This window comes from Cryptomeria japonica, chromosome 8 (assembly GCF_030272615.1).
Source record: "Cryptomeria japonica chromosome 8, Sugi_1.0, whole genome shotgun sequence".
NCBI classification, from domain to species: Eukaryota; Viridiplantae; Streptophyta; class Pinopsida; order Cupressales; family Cupressaceae; genus Cryptomeria; species Cryptomeria japonica.
In genome coordinates, this window is record NC_081412.1 from 653,682,757 (window position 1) to 653,709,208 (window position 26,452).

At 34.5% G+C, this 26,452-nt stretch overlaps 2 protein-coding genes across 2 annotated transcripts in view; both read right to left on the bottom strand.

Annotated features, from left to right (window-relative positions):
• Window positions 1-283: 283 nt before the first annotated feature.
• LOC131857998 (uncharacterized) lies at window positions 284-18,193 on the bottom strand. Its single transcript, XM_059210843.1, has 13 exons — window positions 17,959-18,193; window positions 17,208-17,825; window positions 16,986-17,100; window positions 12,698-12,951; window positions 12,266-12,566; window positions 6,417-6,511; window positions 6,045-6,299; window positions 5,292-5,924; window positions 5,077-5,191; window positions 3,186-3,289; window positions 2,825-3,079; window positions 2,074-2,718; window positions 284-1,978 (listed from the first exon to the last, which is right to left on the bottom strand). The coding sequence occupies exons 1-13, from the start codon at window positions 18,142-18,144 to the stop codon at window positions 386-388; spliced, it is 5,169 nt and encodes a 1,722-aa protein (XP_059066826.1). The 5' UTR covers window positions 18,145-18,193; the 3' UTR covers window positions 284-385.
• A 101-nt stretch (window positions 18,194-18,294) lies between these two features.
• The window catches only part of LOC131069251 (disease resistance protein Roq1-like), a 66,334-nt gene continuing 58,176 nt past the window's right edge, over window positions 18,295-26,452 (bottom strand). Inside the window, exon 8 of the mRNA XM_058004616.2 lies at window positions 18,295-18,407. Within this exon, the coding sequence (XP_057860599.2) occupies window positions 18,295-18,407 (113 nt within the window). The remainder of the gene's footprint in view (window positions 18,408-26,452) is intronic.

Consider the following 26,452-nt stretch of genomic DNA (forward strand, 5'->3'; position numbering starts at 1 on the left):
TTGCCTGCAACTTGCTTTTATTTGTTGTTTCCATTATGCCTAGTACTCATGTCTAGTCTCACACAAATTCTCAAATTTCATAAAATAAGTCCTAATTACTTTTGAAATAGATTGTGTGATAGGTTTTTGAATGAATGTTTCAAAACACACTTTACGATCCATCATGATGATGATAAAATGCTACCATGACCAAAAATATATATATATATATATATATATATATGAATAATAAAAGATATATACTTTTTTCCTGTATCTACGTTATTGTAAGATTATTGTTGGAATAAGAAAAGCACCATTGTACATTAAAAATTTAAATTGAAACTTTTAGATTATCTTGTCCAATTTTTTTTCGTATAAAGAATTCAATATTGGTATCAAAACCTTAACCGGAGATGGCACTTTCTGTGGGAATGATAACTTGCTCAAGACTGTCACCGTTAGGAGCTTGCTCCCATGCTCTGCTTCCATAATCTGATACATAAGGAGCTGTGACAGAATAGTACTGCTTCCCTCCACGAGAATACTGCTTCACTCGCACTGTTTTATCCTGTATCCATTGCCACTCTTTCAATCCCACCGGCAAAAATACATGATTTATGTTCGAGAAGATCTCGTCTTTCTGGTAATCCGGAGAAAATTCAAGATCGTCATCTTCATCAGAGAAAGATTCATGATCTTCATTCCAACTAGAATAGAGATCCTCATCTTCATAGCTGTGGGAATCATCCTTGCAAGATTCAAGAATTTCATGCCGTGGATCTACTGCTTCCTCCGAATGCCAACTCAGTTTTAATTCCTCTAATTGTGGGCAGGCATCCATCTGCGGAAGCTCTTCCATGTTATCGTTGTAGAGTAGATGAAACACCTGTAATCCCTGGCAACCGCCAATCTCAGGAGGAGCTCGAACCCTCTGGCAATCACATAAACATAATTTCTTCAACTTCCTCAGTGAAGAGAAGCTGGGAAAGCTTTCTAAAAATTTCAATTGAAAAAGGTAAACATCTTCCAGCATGCTACAACATGTAACATCCGGTGGTTCGCTTATATCACACTTGTATAGTTTGAGCACAGTCAAATTTGAAAGACGTCTCAAACTCGGAACATCCCTCGATATCACGATATTCCACAAAGGCGGGTTCTTAAACCCATCACAACACTCTGGATGCCTTGGTCCCGAAGCATCTTCTGATGAAATGCATAACTGTAGTATCTCTAAAGCACTTGAATCATTTTCATCTGAATATTCTGTTATTGCATCGCACCTTTTCAGAACAATTTTGTGTAGGCAGGAACAATTAACGATCAACGGTATGTGAGCCATCTGCGAGCAATACTTGATGACAATACTTCGAAGCTTTAAGCAATTACTACAGTTGAGTGGGCCCATTACATCATCACACCGTTTAAAGCTCGCCTTCTCCAAATATAGCAAACCATTTATCCCTGGGAACTCCGAGAGGGATCGACAGCGAACATAAATTTCTCTCAGAGAAACACAACCGGTAAGATCTCCAAGACCAGTGATCCCACCGCCATACCCAATTTCTATATAAAGATATTGTAAGGCATTGAGGCTGCTTAAATTCAAGACTTTTAAGTCTGGTACCTGAAGTAACGCCACGTATGGCAAATTCTCGATGCCTCCACTGATTTCCAGATATTCATAATTGTGTAAAGTGGCACTTATCTCTTTGGTCCTATCTACAACCTGAAGAGCCCATAGATTTTTAACGTACTTATCGCCAATTGCGGACAGATCTAGATGCTCGTAATAATCTAGATTCACCAATTCAAACCCAGCTTCGTCTTCTGAAAATAACCCTGCTCCAGCTTCGGAGGTAGCCAAGTCGCGCTTACACCACACCCATCTCTTCATCTTTCTTGCTTTGCTTCGAGCGAACTCCATATGGAGATTGTGTATGTGAATTTCAGGTTCAATTTCCTCAAGAAAACCTTTCTGCCATAGATCCTCAACCTGTCCCACAAGCAGTAAAGCAAGCGTTCAAGGGTTTTTCAATTAAAAAACCCCAATCACAAACAAAACATTGTAAAAGTAAATATTCAACTCACTGCTTTCTCTATGTACTCGATCTCTTCTCTGCAAGTAATTGCAAGCCACTCGGTAACTTCGAGGGGAGACATAATAGACACCAAGTATATACTGAGAAGCATGAATATGGTACGATGTTTTGGATCCATATAATCCAAAACTTTGTCCAGCACAATGAAGACATCATCCAAACCATCACAAGATCCGAATACCAAACCATCTGCCTCAGCAACCCATTGTGACAAATCAATGCCGTATTTATTAAAGAGATGTTGGCCAAAAAATTTCAAGGCTAACGGATGAAATTTGTGAGTCGCCCCAACAACGTCACAACTGGTCTCTTTGAACGAACATCTGTTTGCACAGTGCAAAGCAAAACCTCTGTTCTCTGGACCCAACGCTGACCCCGCTAGAGATGTCCTTTCCAACAAGATGGCTATTGCCTCCTCCTCTTCAAGGGCTGGGATGACCATGCGTGACTCAGAATCAATATTGAAAGTTTTTGCTAGAACACCAGCGCTTCGTCCGCTCAAAAGGACGCAGCTGTTTTCTCCCAAGTCTGCCCAGAGATAATATTTCACCTCGTCTATGCTCTCTTCGGTGATATTGTCCAGAACCAATAATACTCTTTGGCCTCTCACTCTTTCATACAACATTTTGCGTGCCTGTAAATTATATTAGAAAATGCAGAACAGTTATATATCTTAGCCCCTCACTCTGTCATGAAACGAAGAATAACAAAACAAAATAAAAATATAAGAAATTGCTCACCTCGCCCTCCCTTGTGAACGATTCGAGTTGCGCCTTACTGCAATGAGTTAGATATTGCAGAGCAAGTTTTTGCCTGCCCAATTTATTACCTCCACGAAATTCCAGATGGCATACTTTTCCGTAAAAATTCCACAAATTAAGATTGCAAAAAGTCTTGCCAAGTGTAGTTTTACCCTGGCCGGGCATTCCATATAATCCTGCAATGAGGACTCCACTTTCGTTAGGATGAACAGTGTTGAAGAATTCTGCAACCTCCTGCCACCAATGAATATAATATATAGCTAAGAGTATGAATATATATGCGTGAGAATCCACAAAAGAAATGTGTTAACACAAAAGAAGTGAAGAGAGACGGTTTTACCTGGCACATGCGTGCTCCTCCTTCCATGGCAGGGACAGGGTACCTTTGTGTTGGTGGTGGAAGTAAACGAGAGATCGCAATTTTCTCTCTAGGTGTCGCTTCATCTTCAAAAACATTCAACGAAACAAATTAATTTACCATTTATAGTCTAAAATTTTCATAAAGACATCCGATTAGAATGGGTCTTGTATCTTTCTAGTTTAGTTTTTTGTTAACCAGTGCTACTCACACCTACATCGTTAAGTTTAAGAGGATATTTACTTTTTCTATCTCAATTAATGTGATGGTGTGTCATGTTTCACACTTGTGTATTTATACAAGGTTTCGTGTGTCTATTTGTAATATATCAAATATTGTAATATGAAAGGTTCTTTATGTTGAATTAGATTCTTACTCCTATCAATACCCTTCTTGGCCACTTTAACACAAACTCCAACATTCATATTCATTCAAGGAACATTTTATTTCAATGCATTAAAATGAATAAGTATTTACATCATGATAATCTAAAATTTACCATTTATAGTCTAAAATTTTCATAAAGACATCTGATTAGAATGGGTCTTGTATCTTTCTAGTTTTTCGTTAACCGGTGCTACTCACACCTACATCGTTAAGTTTAAGAGAATATTTACTTTTTCTATCTCAATTAATGTGATCGTATGTCATGTTTCACACTTGTGTACTTATACAAGGTTTCTTGTGTCTATTTGTAATATATCAAATATTGTAATATGAAAGGTTCTTTATGTTGAATTAGATTCTTACTCCTATCAATACCCTTCTTGGCCACTTTAACACAAACTCCAACATTCATATTCATTCAAGGAACATTTTATTTCAATGCATTAAAATGAATAAGTATTTACATCATGATAATCTAAAGCTTTACATTCTCAAATTATGTTGTCTTTGATTACTTTACAAAGGTTGTAAAACTAGTAAGCAATGTGTTTATTAAGGAGAACTCGATCCTTGAAATCCAATAGCTTCCTTTAAGTGTTTTACAATAATGCTAGTCGTTACATGTCAATAGTTTTGGTAGAGAATAGCAAACCAAGTCACACAAGTACACAATTTACCAAATTAATCTCATAGGCTACTTGAGATATGTTCATAAATTAGAAAATTTCTAAAGAGCTTAGGTCAATCTTGTGGAGCTCAAATTTGACCTACATAATATTCCACAATTGTTTTAATTCCCATGCAACAACCATATAATTTTTTGAATATTAGCAAATAATTAGTATACTAATCAACAACTATTCTTCGTGTTATTCCAAAAATCAAATACACCTATTTCTAATATAATTTCAAAATGTTTGTTATACATTGATCTACTCAATTATCTTGAATAAATAAATTCGTTTCCATTATTAACATTAAAGTGATTAACATAAATTTCTCACTAGATATATATCTATTTATTAATAAATTATTATATTATACAACTGCACAATTGTATTTTAATTTATTATAAGAAAAACAACATACTTTATGTTATATAATATCTCAAATGGGACTTTTTTATATACTAAAATGAGAGTAATATAAAAAAAAGTAGTAGAAAGCATATCCTTGAAGTCTAACCAGCTTCAAGGGAAAAAAACAAGTCAAAATACTAAAACAATACTTAAGTCGAAATATGAGAAGCTATTAAGTGGTGAACCTACACTATTAGGGAGATCACATTTAACTGGTTTATCCTAAATATTAGTGCCCATGAAACCATTATCAATCAACTTCCAACTATTTAGAACACCCTTTTTAATCTTTATTTACATAATGATTGAGATTCATATATTTTCAAAACTAAAATGATTTTGTTAAAATAGTCTACCCATTAAAAAAAATTTATGTAAAGCGTTTTAAAATGACATTAAAAACATACCCAGTCTGCCGTGCTTGTTTTTATTATTCATTTGACCAAACTCCTTCAAGAGCTCATGAATGCGAATTTCAGGTTCAATTTCTTCAATAAAAGCGTTCTCACAAAGATCCACAACCTGATGCCACAATCGAATTAAGAGTTGAAAGGTTTAATCAATTTCTAAGAAAAAATCCAATCACAGACTAACAAAGCATAGAAGCAAGCATTCAACTCACTGCTTTCTTAATATGCGCGATCCCTGCATTGCAACTTAGTGCTAGCCACGTAAAAGTTTCTTTGCTAGACATATTGGGTGGTATACGTCCAGTGAGAAGCATGAATATGGTGCGGCATTTGTACTCCATGCTATCGAAAGCTTTGTCCAGCACAAGAAACACGCCATTTGAACAATATTCACCAGCTCCATCTACGAATTCATCTATCTCAGCAGCCCAATTTGAGAAAAGCTTAGTCTGTTTACGAAACAAGTGTCGGCCAAAAGCTTTCAAAGCTAACGGATGAAATGTTGCAAAACCAGTGTCGTCTTTGATTGAACATTTCTTTGCACACTTCAACGCAAAATCTCTGCTCTCTGCTGGGAACCCTAATGCCACGGGAGGCTTTCTTTCCAACAAGATAGCTATGGCCTCTTCCTCTTCAAGCCTTGGGACGCTCATGCAGGACTGCTTATCAATATTGAAATGCTTTACCAGTAAATCAACACTTCGAGCGCTTAAAAGGATGCAACTGTTTTCTCCCAATTCTGCCCGAAGATAATATGCCACTTCGTCTATACTTTCTTCAGTGATATTGTCGAGAACCAACAATACCTTTTGGCCCTTCACGAATTTATTGAAGAAATACTGTGCCTGTAAGTTATATTTAAAGAAATACAAAGACTTAAATATCTCGTGAAATGAGGAAAGAGAATTCCATTAGGAAATGAAGGACATCGTCCAATCAGAATAAAAATATATGAAATTGCTCACATCGTCTTCATTTGTAACTGATTCGAGATGCGACATAGGGATTTGAGCGAGATCCCGCAGGAAATGTTTTTGCCTCTGCAATGTCTTACCTTCACAAAATTCCAGATGGCATACTTTACCATCAAAATTCCTCAAATTAATATTACACAAAGCCTTGGCAAGTGTAGTTTTACCCTGGCCCGGCATTCCATATAATCCTGCAATGAGGATTCCTTTTTCTGTTGGATGAACAGTGTTGAAGAAATCTTTAACCTCCTGCAACCAATAAATATGATTGATAATAAGTGTGTGCATGTAATATTTATATACGCATTAGTGAATAAACAACAAAACGAACAAGTTAGAGGAAGAAATTTAGCAAGGCTATTTAACCTGGCACATGCGCGCCTCTCCTTGCATGGGAGGGACACGATACCTTGGTGAGTATGGAAGTAGGAGAGAGATGTCTTCCACAATGTTTGAGGAAACTACACAAAAACATTAAAGCCAAGTTAGCTGAGACTTTCCTTATGCATGTATTGTCTGTGATCTATATTTTATTATAAATACTACTCCAAAGTGCTACTGAATAGTTTCAGTGTACAAATATTTATAGTTTTTGAAGCCTTGAATTATTGGACAATGTCATTTTTATAGTGTCGGCTAAATATTTCTATCCAACAATCAGCATATTTAGGTGTTATTTTTAAGATTTAAGAATTGAAGAGATGATAATTTTCAATATATTATGGATTAGGATTATGATTACTTTTAAAAATAATTAATATTTGTTAAGATAAGATTCAAATATAAAAATGATTATTTTAAATTTTATTTTATAGCATATATCTTCTTAATAATATCATAGTCGATTAAAGATAATAAATTTATATTAACTGATGTATATTTATTTGAGACAAGTTAAAAATTAATTAAGTTAATTTCATTCTTACTAGTAATATTTGTTATATGGAGGTGATCTATAGTGAATAAAGGCATAGTATTTTGAAAGAAAAGATAATAAATAAAGAAAAAACGACATGCATATAATCAAAATGAGAAACATATTTTAAATATTGTATTGCATTTGATTGCATATCTTCTACGTTTTCAATCATCTTTATTTTAAATATTCTAGCACCCCATTTATTTGAGTTAAAAGAAATATGGGCATGTGCAAAACAATCTCCAATTCTTCAAATTAGTGATTTCAATAATTGGAGATAAATATACGATTTATCATTAGCACATTTTATTGATCATAGCATTGACATGGTAATATGAGAAATACTAATTGAATGAATCACATCATCTTAATTTACAAATTACAAATCATATATATCTTAAAGTAAACATGTAATAAAGAGGATTTTAAATTTACAAATCATATGAGTGCCTATTTTTAAATCCCTTATATATTGTTGAACATATTCTTTCTTTAAAATATAACCAATGAGAATATTTTACTTTTATTGTGAGCGTGATACATATATTCACATAATGAAATAGTAACTTATTGTACTGTTTTAAATTGCATCCGGTAATATTTACACCTCATGTTTGTGCTCCTACTTTAGCGTGTCCTATCTCCATCTCCTCTCTAGGTCTATTTTGGTCCTATTATCCAATCCTGATGTGATGAACATCATTTAGTGGACCCCATCCTAAAGGTCCCTTCCCCATTTCCCTTTGTGTTGGTCCTATTTGTAGGATGACCATGGTGTGGAATGCCCTAGTCTGTACTAGGGCACCCCAAAATGCTCTGCTCCCCCTTAAACATGCCCCAATTTGAAATTGGGGTAGGCCCTTTATCTCCTCAATGGCTTTCGGTCCTTGTGGCTACACATGACCATTGGAGGTCAACCTAATGAGTAATTTACCTAGGGAACCCTATATAAAGAGATCCTATCAATTCATTTTAACCTAGAAACAATAATCATGATCATACCCCCATCATTCGTGCATCTGTGAAGCATTCATTATCAAGCAGTTTTAGATTTCAAGGCCGCATTTCATCCTTCAAGCATTGTGGAGAAAAGTTACACCAATCTTCATGCAAGCATGTGTGTGTGTATGATTAGGGTTTTCCATGTTCATGTGTTTGTCATGCCATTACACTCAACATTTGTGATTACATTCAAAGAGCATTGTATCATCATCAACAATTGCAGATTTGAGGTATATCTCCTTAGCATTTATTTTAGTATTTATATTATTTCATTCAAGGTTAATTCCTAAACCGAGGTTTGATTTAGGCAAACCCCTATCCACAACATCTTTTCCTCTCTCTGTGTGTGCAGGAAACAGGTTCAAGAACTATCTCGGGAATTCCGACAGAGTCAATAGTGATGAACAGGTTCAACTTTTGACGAAGGAAAATTCGAAGGACCGGGGTGGATCTGTACTACCTGGTCTAGAAAAAATAGGCCAAACTTCTAGGAACGGGTTTTAAACATCCTATTTTGCCCAGATCTCAAGCAGTGGCTCCATGGGGCATTTGTAGTTGCCTATTTTCATCAATCAACTTCATTTATTCATTGTGTTGCCCTAATTTCACAACTTACATCCAATATCAATTTAGAAAGAGGGACACCTCACTAAACCAATGAATCTAATAGGAATTTCAACCCTTTCCTTAGTTGGATTGAGACTAGATCTATTAGGTTCACCCATCTTTCCATTGTTTTGAATAATTTGGATTATTAGTAGTTTTATTATCTTAATTGACCCTAATTCCAAATTACATCCATTACACTTATAAATAACATAAACACAAAAATGAAGTACCATGTTCAAAAATAATCACCATTATAAGGATACTTACAAAAATTTATGATCTATACAAAAAAATTATGCTATTAATTACATGAGGAAATTCTATAAGAGGTCACACAAATATTATTCATATTTGACATGCATTGAATGTTTCTCTAAGGGTCAATTTAGAGATAGTGATCACAATTAATTATTTTTATGTTTCTTATTTTTCATATGCAACATGTGTTTTAACTCCGATATTGCAATCACCACTTGAGTATCACATGTGTATTATATTCATTCCATCTAGGGTGTATAATAATGGGAATGCTTGCAAATGATTAGATCAAGACAAGACATAGGATAACCTTTAGGGTTGAAAGACCAAGTCTTTATATTATTTTCTCTGATTTATAATTTATTGAGAGAAATGGGAAAAAGAAAGAAAAAGAGAAAGAGAGAGAGAGAGAGAGAGAGAGAGAGAGAGAGAGAGAGAGAGATGTCATTGTCAACAACAGAAATAAATGTCATTGTCAACAACAGAAATAAATGTCATTGTCAACAACAGAAATAAATGTCATTGTCAACAACAAATTTGTTGTAGAAGACTACTTAACATGACCTACATGCATGTTTAAATCTAGAATATTATTTGACTATGGATATAACCACTCAAGATCAAGAGAGATAAAAGTAAATACAAATAATCAAAAGATCAATATAAAAATTAATACTATTTTGTTCAATTATTTGTGTGTAAAGCTTATTATGTATGCTAGGAACAAATATGCAATACAATAATTGAGTTAAATGCAAGAGAATAAACATGCATAAATAAAATCTTATAACAAAGCATAATATGTTTTATTAAATTTATTTCAAAAACCTTTTGTTTGGCATTGAATTTGTGTAGACTAAAGGTGGACTCAAATGGATATGATTTTGTTGTACAAGCATGGAAATATTCTTCAAAAATTATGTAATAACAAGAGAAAAATCCTCTTCATCATACATAGAAGCATCCTATAACATTGAATTTTATGAATTCATGGAGCTAAAATTATTGCCGAAATATTTTCCTTGGCTTAATAACTTAGTCCTATCTTGTTTCCTACATACAATATACATCTTTTTATTTATTTCTTCAATGCTCTATCTAGTACAATGGCATAGCCCATGTAATAAAAGCTTATGGAATGATAGTCAAGGAGGTAATTCATATGTATGAGCATGTAGGTGTGTGGAGAGGATAGTTAAAGTATTAGAATGGGCACCTAAATATGAGAGGATAGATGGGCTGGAAGAAAAAAAAATAGCATATATGAATCCATTAATTTGGGTGAGAATGGCCATGGGAGGATAGCACAAGCATCTATCATCCATTAAATGTATTAGAAAGGTTTCAAGCAAACAATATTGGTAGGAAATAAGCCAAACTCCATGACCATTTTTAACAACCTCACTACCTTTAGTAAAATGAAAGCTCTTGAAAGGGTATGGATATCCATAAAATCATAAAGGAAATAGTAATTTGGTCAGATACATGATGGGCTAGGCTTACAAAAGAGGGGAGGCTATATCTAGAAAGGGGTGAGAGGAACAAATAATATCTAGAGAAAACATGAAGGGAATATAGAGAATTATGAGTGGGAGAGAGGATAGAGAAAAATGTGAGGAGAATGCAAAAGATCACGAGGGAAAGAGAAAAACCATTACTTGAACATGAGCAAAAAGAGTGAAATAAGATTAGAGGATTTAGCCAAAGAGTGAGCATAGGAAATCCTCAATGTAAACTCCACAAAGGTTGTCTAGGATGATGAATAAAAGGCTTTTGAATTTCATAACAAGTTTGCTTCCTTTGCTTGTCGTGATCCTATAAGTACATGTTTCTTGCATTCATTCAGACAATGTTACATTTAACACTACCTATATATGACTACTAAAGTATTTGTTCATCGTATTTGGGGTTAATTTCCTTGTAGACCAATAAGATGTACTCTAAAAAAATTAGGTCTCATCCCACTAAATGTATGTATGAAAAACTCAATTTGGTTTTCTTATAAGCATATATGAATGTTGCCTTATTAATATGACTCTTCCCATATCACTAGGAACCAAACCTAGTTTATCTATAGAATTTAAGAATGATACACATCTCCATGTATTATTGGAAGAGTCATATTAATAGGGAGTACATTAGCTAGTAGGCCACCTTACCCAATACCATTACACTACCACGTGATGGACATTTCAATTGTATTCTATTTGATCTTAACGAGTTTGAAATTCATTAACATCTATATTGTATAATTATATATCCTCAATTCAAAATTCAAATGTATAGAGAATATTGTTATTAAAATTATATCATTGTTTGGCTTATAATCCCTATTTAATGTTTAAGAGTGCTTTATTCTACAAAATATTTGGGAGAATCACATCTAGCTTTATCTTTCTCATTGCATTATATTTCCTCAATTTAGAAATGATATCTGCTAACCTTAGAAACCATGTTCAAAGGTTTTCTTTGTCATGTTTTATTGCTTTAATCTACCCATATCTTTGTTGCCCCATTCTTTTTCATTAGTTGAAATGCACAACAAATGTCTCATCAAACTTATAGCTCTTTAGAACTTAAATTTCATGTCTAGGGGATGTTTATTCTCCCAGAATTTATCAATGACTCTACATCTAGTCTCAAGCCTTGTTCATGTGTGGTTTGTGTAAAATCAATGATGATTGTTAATGTTGTATGAGTCTTTATTAATTATAAAAGTTTGGGACAGGTTGAATTATACGAGCCATTTCAGTAGCAGATTTGGTTGAAAATAATGGGGTTAGATGACGGCTATAAGACCCCTTCCTAGCTGCATACATTTCTTGAAATACTTCTTATATTTCAATAATAATATATATGTTTGGGCCTAAATATGGGAAGAGTCCAATGGCTAAGGATATTATTATTATTACTATTAAGGATTACATATTAGAGATCGAAATTATCATATAAAAGAAAAGGATGAACTCTCTATCATTAGTGTTCGAACAGCAAGACATTGATTCCAAAAAAAAGGCCAAAAAAAGGTAATATAGAGGTTCATCACAAATGAACCATCAAGATTTATACTGTCTGAGGATAAACCTGACACTTGGGAGCTTGCCACCTTCAAGCGTAACCATAAATGACTTGAAAGAATTGGAAAAGTTATGAAGTGGACACTTGTAACCTAGATGGAAGATGCTCAGTCAATTAAATTAGTAATTGTTGAAAGTTGAATAAAAAAAAAAATCAGACACAGAACGGCAAACACGCCTTCCACAGTCACACCATTTTTCTGTGCAACTCATTTAGAAAAAAAAAATGAAACGGTATTTACTGAAGAGGTACCGGGCAAAAATTTTCATATCTATCAGATGCATGTCATCAACAGACAATAATTTTAACAAATTGGAAAGGTATATGCTTACGAAGGATAGAACAAAACCTCGTTCCTTCTTGAAAAAACGTCTGATTGCACGCGTTGAAGCAAATCCTCTGTGCGCTGCCCACAGCGCTTCCTGTGGAGACATCCTTCCCAGAGAGATGGCTATGGCCTCCTCCCCTGACCCAGGGTAGAAATGGCAGCTCTTTTTATCTCCGCTTCGTGCAATCCAAGGGATGCAGCTACCTTTTTCCGACTTTACCCGAAGATAATATCTCCTTTCGTTTATGCTAGCTTCTGTGATATTGTCGAGAACCAACAATACCATTTGGCCCTCCACTATTGTATTGGAGAAATAGCGTGCCTGTATGTTACATTGAAAACATACAAGAATTACACATCTTGTGCTATAATTTCTTTCAAAGAGCAAACAGAATTCCATTAGCAACGGAAGAACATCTTCCAAACAAAATGACAATATAAGAAATTGCTCACCTCTTCTTCACTTGTGACCCATTCGAATTGCAGGTTAGGGAGTTGAGTGAGACGCCCCAGAGCAAGATTTTCTCTGGCCAAACCTCCACAAAAAGCCAGATGGCATACTTTGTCATCAACATTCCGCCATTCAAAACGAGAAGAATCCATGCCCCGAAGCTCATCACGTGAAGTTTTCCACATTTTGACATGATAACGTGGTGAGGGCGGATGTAGGAGAGAGACATCCGGTTTCGTGCATACTGCACCTGGCACTATTGAAGCCAAGTAATCAGGGCCAATCTTAAATCACATATTATGAACATATTAAGTTTAGAGAATGTTAGTCAATTTTGAGTGTTTAAACACTTCTAAATCTAGAAATCTAAGCTTAATGTGTATGATTTAAACTGTTTTGGACATCTAGATACATGTCTCTTTGTGATTTATGTTTATTATAAGCAATATTCAAATGAGCTAATCCATATTGAATAGCTTAAATGCATCAATTTTTGAAGTTTTATAAGCCAACTATTGTTTTGTTTTTTGTTTTTTGTTTTTTATTCAGATTTCATTTTGTGGAGTGACTCTTGGAGAGTTTTATTTATTAATTGTATTTAATTTTAAGAATTTTATTAGCGTAATAGTTTATGTGATCTTTTAATGTTAAAAAATATAAAAATGTTATTCTGAAAATATTGTAAATTAGTATAGATAGTTAGTTGTAAAGATATCTAATATGTTTGAAATTAGTCTTATATAAACATGATTATATAAGAAAAAAAGAAAGATATTATTTTATCAATAACATTATAGTTTGTTTCAAGACAATGATTTCATTTAATAAAAACTAGTATAGATTAAAAATTGAGTGCAAAATGATTTTACTTGTTACTATAAGATTTGTTAACATGAAAGTATCACCAACTAAATAAATAATAATGTTTGAAAAAGAAGTAAATAGGCACAAAAGAACATACATATATCTAAAGGTCCCCCCAACAATGGTTGGTTGAAATTAAACTTTGATGGGTCATCGAAAGGGAACCTAAGTCGGGTGGGTGGGGATGGGGTCATCAAGGATCTAAATGACAAGCTAGTATTGGCCTATGCAGTTGACCTTACCATTCAAACTTTTAGTTTTATGGAAGTGGCAGCAACATTTTACGAGATATGCAAGGGTTATCAAAGAATTATTATATAGGGTGACACTAAGAATGTCATCATGATGCTTCAAAGTAAAGCTACGCCAAGCTAGACTATTATAGACCTCATCACCAAATGCCTAGGTTTCCTATATACACTTGGCCGCAAAAGAATCAACCATACACTTAGAGAGGGAAACAAGTCTGTGAACAAGTTGGCAAGCTTGGTTCCCTTCAACAACCTCAAAACCTAGACGGTGCTACACAAGTTACCTAATGAAATCTATGCCACGATATAGGTGCACATAAATCCCAATGATACATAGATATTTAGAGATCGTATTTTTATTTTTTGTCTTGTCCATCTTGTCCTTCAATCATTTAATGATTTGGAGATGGCTTTATTAAATCCATTGAAAGCAACACTTCTCTCAATTTAGCCTTTTTGCCATTATTTCCCTAGAGTTGGTTTTTGAAACCCTTTCTCGGTCTATTACTGGTTTCCTTGAGAACAGTTTTACAATGGAGGGTGAACTCATTCAAACCGAGTCAGATAAGTGCGACAAATTTAAGTAGAATAAAATACTCTAGTCGACGGTTGAAAAAGGTAACCTAGCATGTCGATTTTTCAACAAAAAACGACAAAAAAAAATTTCCTCAAGGGCATAAAGGGTTTTAACCCTTCTCTCTCATAACAATTTGCTCGCTCTTGGAATGAGGGTGAAGTTAAAATTGGGGATGTGGTTTTTACAATGTCCATGGAGTCTATTGCTATCACCACTAGAGTCTTATTGTGGAAGGTGTGACCTTCCCTAAGAAGCCAAAGGGGAATTACATAACCAATTTCAAGAGGTCCCTTAAGCTAGATGAAAAGGTTGCTTTCTTGCAAAACAACTTTAATATGGAATATCTTCTTGGTGCTTGGAAGGAGGTCACACTACTCTTAATGAAAAACATTACATTCGATGGAAGATTCCAGTGGCTTCACTCCCAGCTCTTCCCAATGCTAAATAATCTTAGGTATGGTGTGAAAATGAACTTCCCCTACTAGATTTTCTCCTCTATTTCCTAGTCTATTGTGTTGTAAATCTAAGAATGTTCTCCTCTTGCACCAGGGGTTAATATTGAGGATTTATAATTTTCACCTAGCCATGACTACTACTAGTGACTCCCCCATTAACCCTTTCGGTCCTCTCCCTAACCCCACCTTGGTTGTGGAACTTTCTAGAGGCTGAGATAATGTGGATGCACCTAGTGTGATGAAAACCGTTGTCTAAAGGAATACCTACCCGGATTAAGCCTAACCATTCTACTTAAAATAATAACTCCCCTACCCCTCCCCTCAGAGAAATTATTGTTGAAGAGCCAGATGCTAAGGAAATTGCTTCTGAGAACTTGGCTTCCTCATGGTCCATGGGCTCTAAGTGGAATCTAGACAACCCTAATGTGAAATCTAATGCCCCTTGAATGTCTTATTTGGTTTCCCCTCCTCTCTCCCTTGTTAATTTCCCACAGAAGTGGGATTTAGCAGATTTAGCAAAAAAGGTTAATGAACTATGTGGTGCTTACAATAGATAGGAAGTCATTATTCATTGGCTCCTAACCTAGCTCAATGTTGCCAAGAAGAAAATTAATAGGTTGGAGGCATTGCCCAAGGTCAACACTACAACTTCCAACTGGGCAAAGAAATAAAAAGATGAAAGAGTCTAGTTGGTGGCTAATGTGTTGCCAAAGAAGCTTGAGAAATGGGAGGATATGAAAGAGTAATTTAAGGCTCTCAATGAAAAGGTTGAATAGAGGGATGGAAGGAAGGAGATGACCAAGGTCATCATGGAGCTTCGAGGTAACCAAGAGACTCTCAAGAAGAAGCTAGATGACATGGTGGCTCTCAACACTAAAATGGAAAGAAATTTTTTGGCTTCTTTGCAAGTCACCCAAGAGGAGATTGACAGAAGGAACATGAAGAAGAAGCTTCATCTGGAATTATCTTGTGCAACTAGACCAAAACCTATTGTTTCCAAGGTCAAGACTACTCCAGAGTCCCTTACTATCTCTTTGAGAAAAGGTTCAAAAAAAAAAGGTTGTCTTTCTTTAAGTAGGTGAAAGTGTTTAGCTAAGATTGGAAAGTTAAAAAAAACACCACTAGGTAGACCATTGGTTTGTGTCATCGGTGGGTGGTGTTGGGTCCTTTAAATAAAGGTGTTTTTCAATTTTTAGTTTAGTTCTCTATTGTTAGTTGTTTTTAGTCGTTAGTTGGTTTTGGTTTGTTTTTGTCAACTAGTTCTTTTGTTGGGTTCTCTCATCCCTTGTGAGACCCTTGGTCTCAGCACAATGGTTGTTATGTGGAGGTTCTAGCCTTTCCCATTTATCTAATCAAAACTTGCATATATCTAAAATGAGAAATATCTTAGAATAATTGTATTAGCTTCCATTATATGTATTCTATATCATTAATAATATTTGGTTTTTGTAAAAACCTTACAACCCCTACTATTTTTAGCTAAAGAAATATGGAAATTTAAAGCATTTTTCACTATTTTAATAATTAGAATTACACATACATTTATATTTTTCTACGTTAAATAACCAAAACATGAAGATGACAAGATGAGAGCTTTTATTGAATTAATTATGTCATTTTCACTTATTAATTGTAAATAGTGAGCATCTTAAAGGAATCATGTAATTAAAAAACATTTTAAAAATAAAAGATAAATATATTAATTAAGGAATCTTCAAACTTTACATAAATATTTTCAAACAACAACAACCATCACTAAAAGTCATATATTTTCAAATTAAAATTTTAAACAAATTTTGTTTCAAGATATAAATATTAAAATTTTAACAAGGATGGGATTATCATTAATTGATTTTGAACTAATAAGAACACCCTCCTTCTTGATCTTTATTTACAAGATGATTAGACATCATATAGTTTCAAAATAAAATAAAAATTTTAAAAAATATTTCTACCTAATTCATTTTTGATATAACGCATTAAAATTATTATTACAAAATTAATAGACTCCCTCCTCTTCTTAATGTTTATTTGGAAAAATATTGAAATCAGATATTTTTAAATTAAAATAAAAAATTCAAAGACATTTCTACCTAATTTAGTATTTGATGTAGAGAATTTACAATTAGTATTCAAAACTTACCCAATTTGTAGTACTTGTTTTTATCATTCATTTGAGCGAACTCCTTAATGAGGTCGTGTATGCGAATTTCAGGTTCAATTTCTTCAATAAAACCGCTTTCATATAGATCCTCAACCTGAGGCCACAATCCACAATCAAATTAAGCGTTGAAAGGTCTATCAAATTTTTAGAAAATATCCAATCACAAACTAAACAAAGCTTCGATGCAAGCATCCAACTCACTGCTTTCTTGATATGCCCGATTCCTACATTGCAACTTAATGCTAGCAACATAAAAGCTTCTTGGGTAGACATATTGGGCGGTATATATCTAGTGAGAAGCATGAATATGGCACGGCATTTGTACTCAATCCCATTGAAAGCTTTGTCGACCACAACAAACACGTCATTTGAACCATCGCCAGCTCCGTCTATCCCAGCAGCCCATTTTGACAAATGCTTAGACTGTTTACTGAACAAGTGTCGCCCAAAAATTTTCAATGCTAATGGATGAAATGGAGTAAAACCTCTTTCCTCTTTGAATAAACATTTCTTTGCACACTTCAAAGCAAAATCCCTGCTCTCTGTTGGGAATCCTAACTCCACTGAAGGCTTCCTCTCCCACAAGATGGCTATGGCCTCTTCCTGTTCAAGCCTTGGTACATGCATGCATGATTTTGAGTCAATTTTGAAATCATTTTCTAGAACATGTAACCTTCGTGTGCTCAAAAGGATGCAGCTGTTTTTTCCCATGTCTGTCCCTAGGTAATTGTTCACTTCGTCTATGTCCCGGTCGGTGATACTGTCCAGAACCAACAATACCCTCTGGCCTTTTACAAATGTATTGAAGATATAATGTGCCTGTAAGTTACACCAAAAGAAATAAAAGAGTTACACATCTTGTGCAATACTTTTTTTTATATGAGTACAGATGATTCCGCTAGGAAAGAAAGAATATCCTCGAAACAAGATAAAGATATATGAAATTGCTCACACTGTCTTCACTTGTTAACGATTTGATATGCCTCATAGGGAATTGAGTGAGATACCGCAGAGTCAGTTTTTGCCTCTGCAATGTATTACCTCCACCGAATTCCAAATGGCATACTTTACCATAAAAGTTCCTCAAACTAAGATTACAGAAAGCCTTGGAAAGGGTAGTTTTCCCCTGGCCTGACATTCCATATAATCCTACAATGCGGATTCCTTTTTCATTTGGACAAACAGTGTTGAAGAAATCTGCGAGCTCCTGCAACAAATAAATACCACTTTTACATATCTGTATATGCGTGAGAATAAACAACAAAACGAACAAGTTAGAGGAAGAAAGTTAGCAAGGCTGTTTAACCTGGCACACGCGCGCCTCTCCTTGCATGGGAGGGACACCATATCTTGGTGAGAGTGGAAGTAGGAGAGAGATGTCTTCCACAATGTTTGAGGAAACTGCACAAAAACATTAGTGAAGCCAAGTTAGCTGAGACTTCCCTTATGCATGTTTTGTCTGTGATCTATATTTATTATAAATACTATCCCAAAGTGTTGTTCAAATGAAAAATATTTACAATTATGTAAGTTTTATATTTGTTGAGAATGTCAATGACAATGTATTATGTTTTTGTTTTATGAGATCTATATTCTTAATAGTATGATAGTAATTTCAAAATAATAAATTTATATTAATGTCATATATTTATTCTAGTGCAAGATAAACTTTAAGTTTGTTAGTGAGTTTCATTGTCTTTTTAATCTCTATGTCTCATTTAAAGTGCATCAATTTAGACCAGCCAACAAGACTTGACTTCAAGATCTATATGGGAAAAATCCAAAGCCCTTAGCCAACTAAGCTACCCAAATAATTTAGTTGTTAATATAGAGGGAATCTAAATTAAAAAGTTACAATATATTTGGAGTAAAGTACAAATATTAAGGAAAAAAAAGTCATATTCAAAGTGAGAAATATATTACAAATATTATAATTGATAATATATATTCTATATCATTAATAAAAAAAATTATTTAAATATCATGTCAACCCTATTATGTTAAATATGAAAATGCAAAGAAAACTCCAATACTCCAAATTAACAATTTTAATAATTAGACGTATAAATACATGTATCAATAGTACATTGGTCTAATGCCATAACATTGAAATAGTAATATGAGAAATATTGATTGAATGAATTATTTTGTATTAATTTATAAATTGCAAATAATAACATATCAAAATAATCATGTAAATAAGAGGAAAATGATAAATGCCTAAGTTGAACTCTTAAGTTTGAGTAAATTATATTTACTCTAGCATAATCTACAAATCATAAACCTAACTTTTTTTAATCATATATATTGTTCAACTCATCATTTCTTTAAAAATTACCAATGAGAATGTATTTGTATTATATGTGTTATACACACATTCAAACACCAGTAATAATTCATAAATAATATTTATAAAAAAGAGGAACCATGTATAAAAATTATCATCATTATCATAGATAAGTGAAGGATATTTTGAGCGTTACTAACCATTCACAATTTCACACTCACTTTGGAATCACTTTGGTGGTTGTGTCTAATGTACCTAATTCATGTGTGATGGTGCTCAATTTTAGAACCATTTATCGTTAACATTTTTGTCTATGGGGTATATTTATTATAAATACTATCCCAAAGTGTTGTTCAAATGAAAAATATTTACAATAATGTAAGTATTATATTTTTTGGAGAATGTCAATGGGCAAAAGCATGGAGCTGTGCCGCACTTTAGGCTAACTGGGGGTAGTTCAGTCGGACTACTCCTGAGCCGCGTGGCACCTACATGGTGCCGGAATGGCGTCGGAAGTTCAATCGACCAAACTCAGTTCGGTCGGACTGCATTAATTCAAATGCTTTCATTAAAAAAGAAATCAATTTTTATTTTATTTTTAGAACTAAGGCTAGTCCGGTTGGACTGAATTCGGCCGAACTCAGTTCAGCCGGACTAGCCTATGTGTCATGTGATGTAACACAAAAAAAGTGAAAAACTCTGGATTTTAGAAAATTTTAACTTCAGCCCTATTTTTCTTTAGGCAGATTTATTTTTTTACAAAAATAAAAAAAGTACTCTTTGGTAGAGCTCGAAGTCACGAATCTGGTCATATATTTTTTTTAGTATTTTGATTATTCTTAATATTTTTTATTAATTAAACATTGTGAGTAGGTTTTTAAAATTAAAAAATAAGCTAATTAGAAATTAAAAAAAATTAAAAAATTATTTTTCACTAGGTGAGAATCTTCTTCAAAAGGGTATATTTTTTTTGATAATGATAAATTTAGTAGTCAAAAGGTGACATCAAATGAATTGTCCAATCATCAATCAAAAAAAGTTGTGGAGAAACCCCAAAATGGTGCTCACGACTCCTCGTCTGCCTCCAAGAATCATTTGCCCTTATCGACCTCTACGTCTCTCATGGATAAACTTGACTCCTTAAGTAAAAATATTAAAAATTCTATGAGTGGAGCTAATAAAACGCTTCCCAAGTTTGATAAAAATGCAGACTTTGGGAAATTCAATGAAACTCCCCCGCCCCACTCTGCAATTGCAGAAGCCCTAGAACAGATGGATAAAGATCAACAAGAGGGTTTTCAAATGGTTGGCAAAAACCCTAGAAAGAGGAGGAGGAAAAATGCCCAACAGTTGGCACTTGAAAAAATTAGAGTGGCTAACCCAAATAGCAGTGAGCACAATAAAGATAAAAATGTTGGGGCGAACAATTATGCTTCTCCTATGGAAGATGATGCACAAGAGATGTCCCCCGAGAGGAGATTCTCAGGTACAAATGCAAATTCTTCCCTTGTCAAATCTTGGGTTAAGAATTTTGAAGGGAGAGACAAAAATAGTAGTGAATCAGGTAAGGGAGGGAGCTCTAGTGGGGCACTCATCAAGCCTGTTGCTCGTAGGGACTCTGCAGATATGGATGCATCATATGAGATATCTCCATCTAGTGACCCTGGATTGGCTGAGAGAGCCCCCCCTCTTACAAAATTCACTACTGAGTTATCTATAGCCCTTCCCCCTAAGAAGTTTGTTGAGATTGCAAATAATTGTGTTATAGAGACCATTGTTGTTGATCCTATTAGAGGTGAACCCAACCCTAGTGAGCCATCAGCAGATGGTTTTGATGCCATAGGCAATAGTGATAGTTTAAACACATATGGACCCTGTACAGGGGATGAGGTGGCCCCCAGTCAACCTGATCCCAACAAGGATTCAGACTGTGGGGATGACTCCCAATATGATGAAGACTCTATCGAAGAAGGTGATGAGATGGTTGATAGTGAGAACACTGATCATAAACCCAGAATAAGGAGAGGTAGACCATTAGGGTCCAAAAATAAAGGATCTTCCAATAAAGGAAATTTGAAGAGAAAAAAGATATCCCCAGATGCTTTAGCAATTTTAAGACTGCCAAAGAGTTACAACAAATCTCCTAGATATGATGAAGTGCATTTGATGGAACATTAGAGGTCTAGAGTCGCTCGACAGGAAGCAAATTGTTAAAAGGTTTCTTAACCAACATAGAGATTCAGACTTTGTGATGCTACAAGAATTGAAGGCAACTAAATTTACTCTGGAGGTCAATCTTGATTTCATTTTGGAAATATCACATTAGTAGTCAGGGTCACTCTTCATATAATAGAGCAATTTGGGCTTCATTCAGCTTGAATAATTCTGTCATAGGTGTTTGCTCAATTTATGATGCTAATGATTGGGGAGAGGACTGAACTATGGGATTGCATTGCCTCTCTTCCTGACATTCCTCGAATTATTGGGGGAGACTTCAACATGATTGAAAACCATTAGGATAAGTCTGAAGGCGTTTCTATGGAATGGAAAGGGGTTGAGAAACTACATTGGGAAAGGATGAAGAACTGTAAGAAGCTCTTTGACCCCTTAATTGGTAATAAGCAATCTGCGAGAGGGATATGGTACACTTGGTGCAATTACCAGAAAGGAAAACACAGAATCTATTGTAGGTTGGATAGATTTTAGGCAAACAGAGATAATTTCTCCTTTACACTGAATGACCAGGGTAATGTAGTAATAGTCTGGTTGGTTTCCCTCTCTGATCATCACCCTATTGTTTCTCTCATTAGGCTTGGAGACACACCAGCCAAGAAAGGGAAAGGTGGAGAAAAATTCATCCTCAACACCCATCTCCTTAAGGATCAGGATGTGTTGGTTGCCATTAACATTATTAGGTTGCTCAATAAAAGAAATAAGAATGTGCAATCTCATATCAGTAGATGGAATCAAAATGTTAAGAATCGGCAAAATTTGCTTCAGACTATTGGGCAAAAAAGAGCTAAGGATAGTATATTTCAGGAAAGAGCACTTGCTGATGAGTTGCACCAGATTAGAGGATATTCAGAGCAACCCTAGTAACCTTGAGTTATCCTGCAGAGTTGCACAGGCTAGGGATGCTTTGAGGAGGCACCAATAGGTTAAGATTAGAGGTGCAATGATTAGGGCCCGAAGTCAGTGGATGCAATTTGGTGACAAAGGGTCTAAGTTCTTTCTCAATTTGCTTGGACAGAAGTAGAACAGATAAACAATTGATAGACTACGGGTTGATAACAAGGAGGTAGTGGAGGTAGAAGATATTAAAGAGGCCTTTGCCCTATTCTATAAGGAGCTCTTCTCCTCTGAAGATTCTCCCAATTCACAAAGAACTAGAGAAAGATGCAGAGCACTTATTCTTAGCAGAATAACTGATGAAGACTCCCATTCCTTGAAACAAGCTATATCTGTGGAGGAAGTGAAAAATGCCATTAGAGCCCTTAATAATGACAAATCACCTGGACCAGATGGATTGCCTATTGAGTTTTATAAAGCTAATGAGGAATGGATTAGCCAAGATCTCCATGAGCTGTATGTTGAGGCTCTTGAGAAAGGATCCCTAGGAGACATCATCAACAAAGGGATTATCAAGTTGTTACCCAAAGAGGGGGATAAGACACTTATCAAAAATTGGAGACCTATTACGATTCTCAATGTGGAATATAAGATCTTGGCCAAAGTTCTTGCTCTTAGATTAGAAAATGTGTTGCCCAAGTTTATCTATCCTACTCAAACAGGTTTCATTAAGGGAAGATTCATTATGGAAAACCTATTAACTATATGGGAAGCAATGGATTGGGCTAATGCTTCCAGGAAGAATTTTGTCATGTTCCTCTTAGATTTTGAGAAAGCTTATGATAGGGTTGAATGGGATTTTATATTGATGATGTTAGAAGCTTTCAGATTCCCTACAGAATTCTGTCAATTTGTGAAGGTTCTTCTCAAAGATGCTTCTGCACAGGTTGAGGTTAATGGCTCACTCACTCAGGTCATTAAACTTGGAAGGTCCATCAGGTAGGGATGCCCCCTTGTCCCAGCCCTATTTGTCATTGCCTCTGATGCATTGTACTACATATTGAGAGACTGCACCATTTTCCCTAAAATCGAAGGTGTTGTGCTGCCTGATGGGTCAGATTTGGTTAATATATAGTTTGCAGATGATACTGCATTATTTGTAGAACTCACCAAGCAGAACATGGAAGCCTTTGAAAGAAAAATCAAGTTCCTCGGTGAGATCTCAGGGGCCAAAATCTCTCAAACTAAATCCACCTTACTTGGGTGGAGAGAGGACCCTTCGGATTGGTTACAACAATTTGGGTTCCAGTGGGGGGGTCTTAACAAGATTGTCAGATACCTGGGGATACCCTTCTCTATCTCCCCTTCTCTAAAGGAAATGTGGATATGGGTTAGAGGTAAAATAGAAAAGAAATTAAGTGGAACAATAGATATCTATCGCTTGTTGGCAGAGTGCAAGTTTGTCAAAAGAATTTATCTTCATACAACATTTACTATTCATCTATCTAGATGTTTTGTAACTATTAGATCCTTGAAATCCAAAAAGTTATGAGGAAGTTCTTATGGTCTGATGGCAAAGGAAACAATAAGATACATTCAGTTAAATGGGGTTGGTGTCATATCGAGAAGAGATTGGCAGGGCTCGGACTAAAGGATCTGAGACTCCAAGGGATTGCACTTGCTTCAAAATGGATCTTTCAAGCGTTTGAAGGCAGTGAACCATGGAAAGTATTGGTCAGAAGAAACATTGTGAGGGTTGTACCTAAGGGGGCTAAATCTTGGATGTCTTTACCCTTTTGTGACCTGGTGGCTGGAGGTTTCCCAATCTCAGTACAGGGTTCGTGTGTCTTTAAATCTATCTGGAGGACCTGGGAAATAGTTAGACCATTCATCACCAACAATAGGGCTAGCAGCAATGATCACATTCATGGAGAGAGATCTATCTGGTGGAACCTTTTCCACTCCTCCAAACCTCTTGCGCTTACACAAGGCTGTTTTGCCAAAGCATGGGCTAACAAATGTATTTGTTGCTTTAAAGACATTATTGATAGTGATATGCTTATGAGTTGGGAGGCACTTAGTGCTAAGTATGATCTTCCAGCTTCCCAAAAAAGAACTTACAATATGGTTAAAATGCTTGTGTTGTTCTTCAGTTGCCTAAAACTTGTAATGTGGATAGTAACAGATTTACTACTTATAAATGGAATAACGATATCCTTATCTCTAGTGTTAAGTCTATCATTGTTTATAATACTCTCTCTTATGATGAGTCTATTATCAATCATGCTAATACTTTGTGGTATGCAGATTTATCTTTAAACCAGTGGCAGAAAGTATTCACGGGATTATGGAACAGTCCTATTGTTCCTAAGAAAAAATGTTTTAAATGGATGTTGTTAATTAACAGGCTTCCTTTCAAGAAAGATCAATCCAATATTGACATGTGAAATATATGTAGAGTGTCTGAATCTATTAGACACATCTTCTTTGAGTGCATTATTGACAAAGAAATTTGGTTGATGTTTGGTATTTCTATTCCTAACCAGGATAATATTATGGAAGTTCTTACTAGTTGCCTCCATGGTTTGAAAAAAGATACTAATCTATTTTGGCATATTCTTTCTACTGATATCTTATGGTACATTTGGAAAATTAGAAATGAAGATAATAAATTCCAAAGTAAAACTAGGGCCCTTACTGAGTCATTTCGTGGACTCACTCTTCATTACATTATTTTGCAGGTCTCTATAACTATGAGGATAGAGAAGAACAAATTTCTACGGTTTTTCAAAGATGGTCATGCTACTATGTTCATATATGAGTTGGAGAATGGATTTGAATGGAGGCAAGTTGTAGGAGACCACACCTCTTTTGCCACTGTAATGGAGAATCTTGGTGCTGAGATTTGGAAAGCCAGAAACCCAACAATGAAACAAATCCAGATGTTGACTCAACCGCATGAGGGAAGGAAGACAATTTGGATGGAAGGCCCTTTGAGGTGGACAACTTGGATGGAGCCCTATCAAGGTCATCTTCATGAGTGTGGAGATGTTGTTTGGTTCTCTTTTTTTTTCGAACATGAAGATTATCTATGTATACTTTTTTGCTTGGACACATCATAGAATAGGCTATGTACAGGATTGTGTTGTTTATAATATGCATGCAGAACTGTTAGTAGTCATTGATTGGATCTATGTAGGTTAGGATTGTTGGTTTTGAGGCATGACCTCACGTTACTACTGAAGCTATATTTTTTGTAAGTTTACTCTTTATATTTAAAATAAATAAATAAATGGTAAAGGAATTCATGGTAGTAATGGGTCTATTTCTATCAATCAATGCACATATGTGCCACCTTCATCTAATTTTCCTTTTGTTTCTCAAAACACCCATCAATCATCTCCATTTTACACAAGATAATTCATTACATCGAAGGCGTATTACACTCACATAATGGATGCAAAAACCTCTGTAAACATAAACTAGAAGCATTAAATTTAACATCCTCCTTGTATGTCATCCTCTCATTTCAACAATTTTTTTATTTAATTTTTTTTGGTACACCAATATAATAATAGTGTAGTCTTAATAGAGTTTTTTCTTTTGTCAAGAGTTTAATAGAAATATAATAATTAATTTTGTACTAAAATATTTTTCCTTTTCTAAAATTTTTTATGAAAATATAAAAAATATAATAACAATAACATACTAAAACTTATAACATAATCATATCTTTATAATAATTTAATATTAATAACAATATCATAATAAAATAATAATTTTATAATAATTATAATATATAAAAATATAATTACACAGAAGGTGTATTACACTCACACAATCTATGCACAAATATGTATTAATAATGAGACACTTAAATGCATGAAAAGCAAAACAAAATATTTTATTTATTTTCTCCTCTCAACTACCACTCATTTTGAGTTTAACTATTAATCAATTTTGTCTATCTCCATCTTACTAAGAGTTAACTTTGTAATTATACCAATCTAATATTATAATAATAATACAAGGGATATGATAAAATAATAATAATAATTAGTCTTAATAAAAAAATTTATTTTGGTGAAGA

Bases quoted from the DNA above. Each gene is read 5' to 3' on its own strand.
- LOC131857998 (XM_059210843.1), bottom strand. From the start codon at position 18,144: ATGTCAGGCCAGGGGAAAACTACCCTTTCCAAGGCTTTCTGTAATCTT. The intron at 12,952-16,985 runs GTAAGTTTTGAA...TGGCTTCAATAG, and splicing joins AAACAAGTACTACAAATTGG to TGCCAGGTGCAGTATGCACG. The intron at 12,567-12,697 runs GTGAGCAATTTC...TGTAACATACAG, and splicing joins GGGTCACAAGTGAAGAAGAG to GCACGCTATTTCTCCAATAC.